Source organism: Lutra lutra, chromosome 1, assembly GCF_902655055.1.
Source record: "Lutra lutra chromosome 1, mLutLut1.2, whole genome shotgun sequence".
Classification (NCBI taxonomy): Eukaryota; Metazoa; Chordata; class Mammalia; order Carnivora; family Mustelidae; genus Lutra; species Lutra lutra.
In genome coordinates, this window is record NC_062278.1 from 116,385,702 (window position 1) to 116,393,249 (window position 7,548).

General features: G+C 39.3%; 1 protein-coding gene across 1 annotated transcript in view; it reads right to left on the reverse strand.

The window, feature by feature from the left end:
- Nucleotides 1-1,950: 1,950 nt before the first annotated feature.
- The window catches only part of ATP13A5 (ATPase 13A5), a 111,849-nt gene continuing 106,251 nt past the window's right edge, over nt 1,951-7,548 (reverse strand). The window contains exons 28-30 of the mRNA XM_047733162.1: nt 7,177-7,265; nt 4,770-4,850; nt 1,951-3,266 (exon numbers count right to left, since the gene is read on the reverse strand). Coding sequence (XP_047589118.1) covers nt 3,006-3,266; nt 4,770-4,850; nt 7,177-7,265 — 431 coding nt within the window. The 3' untranslated portion in view covers nt 1,951-3,005. The remainder of the gene's footprint in view (nt 3,267-4,769; nt 4,851-7,176; nt 7,266-7,548) is intronic.

Genomic DNA, 7,548 nt, shown 5'->3' on the forward strand with positions numbered 1-7,548 from the left:
ATACTATTTAGAAAAATGAACTTTTGGGATTTCATCAAGATCAAAAGCTTTTGCACAGCAAAGGAAACAGTTAACAAAACCAAAAGACAACTGACAGAATGGGAGAAGATATTTGCAAATGACATATCAGATAAAGGGCTAGTGTCCAAAATCTATAAAGAACTTAGCAAACTCAACACCCAAAGAACAAATAATCCAATCAAGAAATGGGCAGAGGACATGAACAGACATTTCTGCAAAGAAGACATCCAGATGGCCAACAGACACATGAAAAAGTGCTCCATATCACTCGGCATCAGGGAAATACAAATCAAAACCACCATGAGATATCACCTCACACCAGTCAGAATGGCTAAAATTAACAAGTCAGGAAATGACAGATGCTGGCGAGGATGCGGAGAAAGGGGAACCCTCCTACACTGTTGGTGGGAATGCAAGCTGGTGCAACCACTCTGGAAAACAGCATGGAGGTTCCTCAAAATGTTGAAAATAGAACTACCCTATGACCCTGCAATTGCACTGCTGGGTATTTACCCTAAAGATACAAACATAGTGATCCGAAGGGGCACATGCACCCGAATGTTTATAGCAGCAATGTCTACAATAGCCAAACTATGGAAAGAACCTAGATGTCCATCTACAGACGAATGGATAAAGAAGATGTGGTATATATACACAATGGAATACTATGCAGCCATCAAAAGAAATGAAATCTTGCCATTTGCGACGACATGGATGGAACTAGAGGGTATCATGCTTAGCGAAATAAGTCAATCGGAGAAAGACAACTATCATATGATCTCCCTGATATGAGGGAGAGGAGATGCAACATGGGGTTTAAGGGGGTAGGAGAAGAGTAAATGAAAGAAGATGGGATTGGGAGGGAGACAAACCATAAGTGACTCTTAATCTCACAAAACAAACTGAGGGTTGATGGGGGGAGGGGGTGGGGAGAGGGGGTGGGGTTATGGATATCAGGGAGGGTATGTGCTATGGTGAGTGTTGTGAAGTGTGTAAACCTGGCGATTCGCAGACCTGTCCCCCTAGGGATAAAAATATATGTTTATAAAGCTGTAAAAAAAAAAAAAAGAAAGGATGAATCCCCAAGTTTTGTAGCAACATGGACGGGACTGGAAGAGATTATGCTGAGTGAAATAAGTCAAGCAGAGAGAGTCAATTATCATATGGTTTCACTTATTTGTGGAGCATAACAAATAGCATGGAGGACAAGGGGAGATGGAGAGGAGAAGGGAGTTGAGGGAAATTGGAAGGGGAGGTGAACCATGAGAGACTATGGACTCTGAAAAACGATCTGAGAATTTTGAAGGGGTGGGGGGTGGGAGGTTGGGGGCACCAGGTGGTGGGTATTGTAGAGGGCACGGATTGCATGGAGCACTGGGTGTGGTGCAAAAATAATGAATACTGTTATGCTGAAAAAATAAAAAAATTAAAAAAAAAAAAAATACTATTTAGAACAATGCATTGCTGAAATGTTAAAAACATTTTTTTCAATCCTAAAGATTCCAGAATCGTGAAGGTGTATGGAATCCATACATCCCACAGTATTCGGCACATAATTGGCACTCATGGAGGGCACCTGGGTGGCTCAGTGGGTTAAGCCTCTGCCTTCAGCTCAGGTCATGATCTCAGGGTCCTGGAATCGAGCCCCGCATCGGGCTCTCTGCTCAGCAGTGAGCCTGCTTCCTCCTCTCTCTGCCTGCCTCTCTGCCTACTTGTGATCTCAATCTCTAAAAAAAAAAAAAAAAAAAAAAAAAATTGGCACTCATGGGATAGAACTGGCTAACTAATCACCTAAGACCCACTAGAAATCTGTTAAATTGGCAAAATCAGATTTATTTTTACAAGGAACGCCTAGTAGTTAATTTAAAATGTTCACTAGGGATATATGTCCTCTCAAGGTCACAGTGAGGTTGATATATATTAAAGGTAATAGTGTGCAGAATATATCTGCAGATTTACCATTCCTTGTAGCTATTAAGTGGCCATTAATAATTGATTAAGATAATAAAAAGATGAAATGGAGCTTAAGGTTGTTTAGCAGCTTGATGATTGTCATGCTGTAGATACAAACATCATGGGCCCCTTCCCTAGGATTGTTTTTAAGATGAGCAATGCTGATTTTGAACCAACTTTTCAACTTAGTACTTGAAGTTTAATCTGTCAGTAGCAAAAAATAAATAGAAGTGCCATGCTTCTTTAAGTGAAAAGTACATTTTAAAAGGTTATCCCATTATCTTTGTGATTTACCCAGGATTTTCTTGCTCTCTGATCTCAAAACCATATCCTTTGGAAGATGGAAACATTGGTGGAGTTTGCTTAGATATAAGTTGTGCTCAAGCCAAGATTATAGACAATTAACATACATCTCCATCACTCTCCTTACCCACACTAACACAGTTAGTGTTGACTTTTCTGAAGTAAATGTCAATTCTTATTTCTCCGTTAAAGCCATACAAAAGAAGCAAAAAGAGGAATTTTGTGACCTTGGGAAAAGATATGCACATAAATGATCTTTGCAAGTGAATAGAAGATTAAGTAAACTTGTGATGATTTATTGAGAGAAAGGCTTTTCCCCCAAATTCTTTTATTTCTGGAGATGCAAATAAAAATATATTATTGAAACTTTCAAACATCAAACTGGTCTTCAATTTTCCTTTGTTCTACCAATGTTCATACTCCTAATTTCACTACCATGAAAACTTGTGCATTTTAGCCAGGATAATGCTATGCAATGTGACTAGTTTATTAGGGAAAAAAAAAAAAAAGGTAATCCAGGAAGTGCATTTTTTTTTCCTCAATAGGAGAGGATACAGTCCAAATAAGCATATTTAAAGTTCTCTTTTGCAAGGTTCAGTACATTGAGAAACACCCTTTGAATCATCGGATGGAGAGAGAAAAGATAAGGATAGACTATGATCCGTTTTCCATAATGGTTTAGTTTCAGGGAACAAGGAGATGCTGTGAAGCAAGTACGACAATTCTGATTACAGCCTCGTCCAAAAATGCTGTTCTGTGCTTTGGCCTCCCAATTCGAGTTTTGCTCTTGGAATCTGTTCATGGTCCTCATAGCCGAGGTTGATGTAGAATCCATTTTTGTCATCACCTGAATAATCTGTTCTGTGTGTCGGAGGCCAGGTGGAGTCTTCTGCCAGCTTTTTCCGCCAGTTTTTATATTGACTTTTAGAAGAGAATCCAAATTCTTTTTTGATCCATAGCCAGAGCTTTTGGTTTTGAAGGATGACATCCTGAGAAAGCAGGTAGAGAAAACAACCAAATTATGATTCTACTTTTCCCTGCAGCCAGGTTGCTTACCACCGCAGGTCTTCCTATGAGATGTGCTTAGTACTGCTGCTTCTGCAGCAGCTTCTCCTTCCTGCTGTCCCCACGATGTCTAGCAGCTCCCCCTGGTTCTTTCCTTTGAGGAAGAAGAGTGCTTGAGAGAAATCTGCCCAAAGCTTACAGCCTTTCATTTCTACAGATTTTCTGGTTAAATCCTGGCTGCTGATTCACTTAGAATTATTTTACTGCCAGACTGAAATAATAACAAAATAATGTATTTTGTTATCAAGGAAAGAAAAAAAAAATCACTGCTATCTGCCACGTGCCACATAGGAGGTGCCACATAATGGTTTGCTGAATGAATGGATAAACTCCAGAACTCCAATGGGTTTTGTTTTCCATTCACGGGTGGGGGAGTGCTCTTTTTTTTTTTTTCTTCATAATAGAAATGGTCAAATTTTGCATTCCACTTTTGGTTATGCTAGACTTGCTGTCAGTCTATAGTTGACAACTATAGAGCATTCCACTTTTGGTTATGCTAGACTTGCTTACAGTTTATAGCTATGGTCTTTTAATAATCACCTTTAATGATCAAATACCATTTTTTATCAAATTGTTGTATAACTATTTAAACAAACAGCATCTCTATTTTTCAATGCATGAGTTGAGTCTAAAATTTCAGATAATACTGAGATAATACCTGACATAATACTATAATGAATACCTTCATACATGTAAGTTTTCTCTCTCCTTTTGGGTTATTTAAAAATATATAGGCTCAAAAATGGAATTCCTTAAAGAGTACGAGAAATTTTACACCATTATATACAGATATATGTGTGTGTGTGTGTGTGTGTGTATGTATTTTTTAAAATTTGGTTGATCCCTTTCCCCAAGGGACTTAGAATACATAAACCTTTTTTTTTTTTTAACTATCCCTTTAAAAAAAACAATAGTGCCTGAAACTTTCACTGAGTAGGTGAAGTCATTTAGTGACACTGAGTAGAAGAAAAATGCTATAGAGGAAAACTTTCAAGGGTTAGAATTGACTAAAATGAGAAATGGCTTCCTTTCTCTCTTAATTAAGGAAGCCCTTCTGAAGACAGTTCTTCACTCGAAAGGTCTCATTGAATTTTAGAGCTAGTAGGTCACCTGGTCTTGTCTCTACTAGCTCATGAGAATACTAGAAAAGTATAATATAATGCCTTCATGGGAGATTACATTAGAGTTAATTTAATGTTTTGCTTTCTATGCTACAGGTCCTGAGAGCACTTCCATCCAGTCTTTAGAGAATTTTAGATCACTCTCCATGGAATTTCCCCCAAAGAGAGCATGTACAGCTTTTACAAAACCTTAATAACTATCACTTTTGGGGACAAAAGAGGTTGCACTAAAAAACAGGCATGTGTTGAGAATGATACCTTTTTTTCCCTAGAAAGAAAGTAAGAGATGTATAGAAATCACTTTACCTCTACAAAGAAGGCCACACAGAATTGGATGAGGGCTACCACCAAAACTGAAACCCTCCATGATGTCAGGGTTGGGATGAGCTGTTAAAAAAAGAAATACTACCTTTATGCTTTGCATATCTTCCATTTTCAAAACAAAATATCTTAATGATCTTGTTTAATTTATATTTGTAACAAGTCTCTGAGCTTGGAGGGTGAGCATGGCTTTCTTCACTTCACGGATGAGGTCAGTACCTTGTCCAAGGATCCAAAGCCAATCAATAAATGGCAGAGCCAGAATGCAAATGAGAATTGACTGCCTCTGGGCCTGTGCTCCCTTGACTGCCTGACAAGAGACTTCGGAAAATGTGCTCTGGGTCACACACATGAGACAAAGCACTTTGGAACCTGTGTGTCTCTCTTCATTTTTATCTTTTCAAATACAGGAAAGAGAATACAAGATGAAGTCGTTCATTTAATAATAATATTACTTCTAATCCTCCCAAAGTAAAATCTACCTGGAGTTCATTCTTTCAGTAAAACTGATGTATGAGTAAAACATAAAGGGGAAAGAGATTCAAGTTGCTTTTGAAACTAGGTGGAAATTTTCTGAACAAATGGCCCCAGCCCTAAATCTAATGGCTTGATAGAATTTGAACCCACCCAACCCACCTCCTTTTAAGGACTAAAGGATGCATACTGACCACCAAATAAAATTAGGTAATAGGTGTGAACACTACAACTTCTCATGCTGCATCCATAGCAAGCGACTATTCACACAGAGCCCTTCTGACCCAAAGTAAAGGATGGGGATTGAGCTGCCTTTAGGACCAAACCCATAGACCCCTCACCATGTCTAGAAGCTCACTTGCAGTTCTCACCCCTAGTCTGATATGGGGTATTTCAAAGTAACACTTTATTTTATTTATTTCAAAATAACACTGTTATTTTTCCCCCCAAGTATAGACAGACTTTCTGAGGTTGTGAGACACAGCCTGGGAGCAGGCTGTCTGGAGAAGGTTGTAAGGTGTGGTAGGGGGTCAGATCCTAGTGGAGAACCTGGCCCTTGCCCTCCCTGTGGCCCCTGCCCTCATCTTGGAGGTCTCTTCTCCATCTCTTGGCTTGAACGGCACCTGTCATATTGCTTTGGAATCATCTGCTTGTGGATGGTCTTCCCTCCTAGTCCCTGAACTACTTGAGAGGGGTGCCCACATATTACTCATCTTTGGAGCCCCAGTGCCAAGCATGCGCTAAAGCTTCATAATGTATTGTAAGTGACTAAATGATCTAGGTTTTCACTTCCTAACTGCGTCTCTGTCCACAGCCTCTCTGGCTCTAGCATGTAGCCTTCCTGCCATCATCTAATTAGTCATCCTTAAAAGCTCTGCTGAAAAAAACCTGTTTGGATATCTTCAATGCTCCCTGTTGCTTTCAGAACAGAGCTCAAACTTCCCTGACCCTCTCCATCCAGCCATGCCTTCATCACATTCCACAGCATGGGGCCGCCATCTTTGTCAGTCTTCCAGGTGTTCTGTGAAACAAGTCTGGCTTTTGATTTTTATCTCTGCCACCCTACATTCTTTTGCACTTCCAAGACAAACGAGATTCTTCCAGCCCTCTCTGTGCTCAGGCTGTTCTCCTGGTTGGAAATACCCCTACCCCTTACCTAGCAAAACCTAGCCTATCCTCTAGACACAGATCACATTGTGCCTCCTCCATGAAGCCTCCCATGATAGCCACAGGCCCCATGAGAACTCCTCCTTCCTATGTTCTCACTTCTATGTTACACCCTCTTGAAGCATGGGTGGTCTTATGTCGCCACATCATCATATCTCTTGGGTGGGACTCATCTTCACAACAAAACTATAGATTGCAAATCAAGAGTCAATCCTCTTTTTTTTTATTTCTCCCACAAGTCTGGCTCCAAGAATTGGGTTCAATGACCTCTTCATAAATTTTATTTTAACTCACTGCACCCAGATTAAATGATGTTCACTGAAATAAAACTCCCTGCAGTCGATGCCTGACAGAGAGAATATGATTGGCCTGTACGTCTACTTTTTCTTACTCCTTACAACTACATCATAAAGGATTTCTACTATATGTTAAAAAACCTAAAATTGAAGAATTAGTTATTATTGTGTTAATACATTAATTTATTATATTAGTATAACATGGAAGGATAAAATATCCACACATAGTATTTTAGGTGTGAAGAGATAAATGTCCCTGACTGAAAATATAGATCATCTGAAAACAATCAGAGGGTCGCATATGGGAGAGCCAGGTAAGCTATTTGTTGTTTTAGTAAATGAGAAGAGCCTCACAATATTAAAAGATCAGAGAAAATATGGTAATAATTAACAGTGCAGATATGGTTCCATCGCACATGTGAGTCACTGAAGATGTGATAATGAATAGCTCTTACCTCCATTCCACGGTATATATCTTGAAAGTCAGAAAACAGAATGAAAACTGTGAGACCCAAGGCAGACATCAGCAGAAATGAAAATATATCTGAAGAAAAACCAAAACATTATTTTTAGATGCTAAACGAATGTTTCATATAATTTGGCACACACACTGCAGAACCAATGATCTCTGTTGGGCAAATACCGGATACATCTTCAGATGTTTTGCTATATCCTCATATGCTTTAAAATATGTTCTAATGCTTACAAGACAAAGGCTGTATCGTAACATCATTCTTTGAAAGGCGAGGTGCAGAAAACTGCCAGTTAACTCCAGAAAGGAGTCACGTCAGCTGAGAAGTCCAGGGGGGCTAGGACATTCCGCAGGG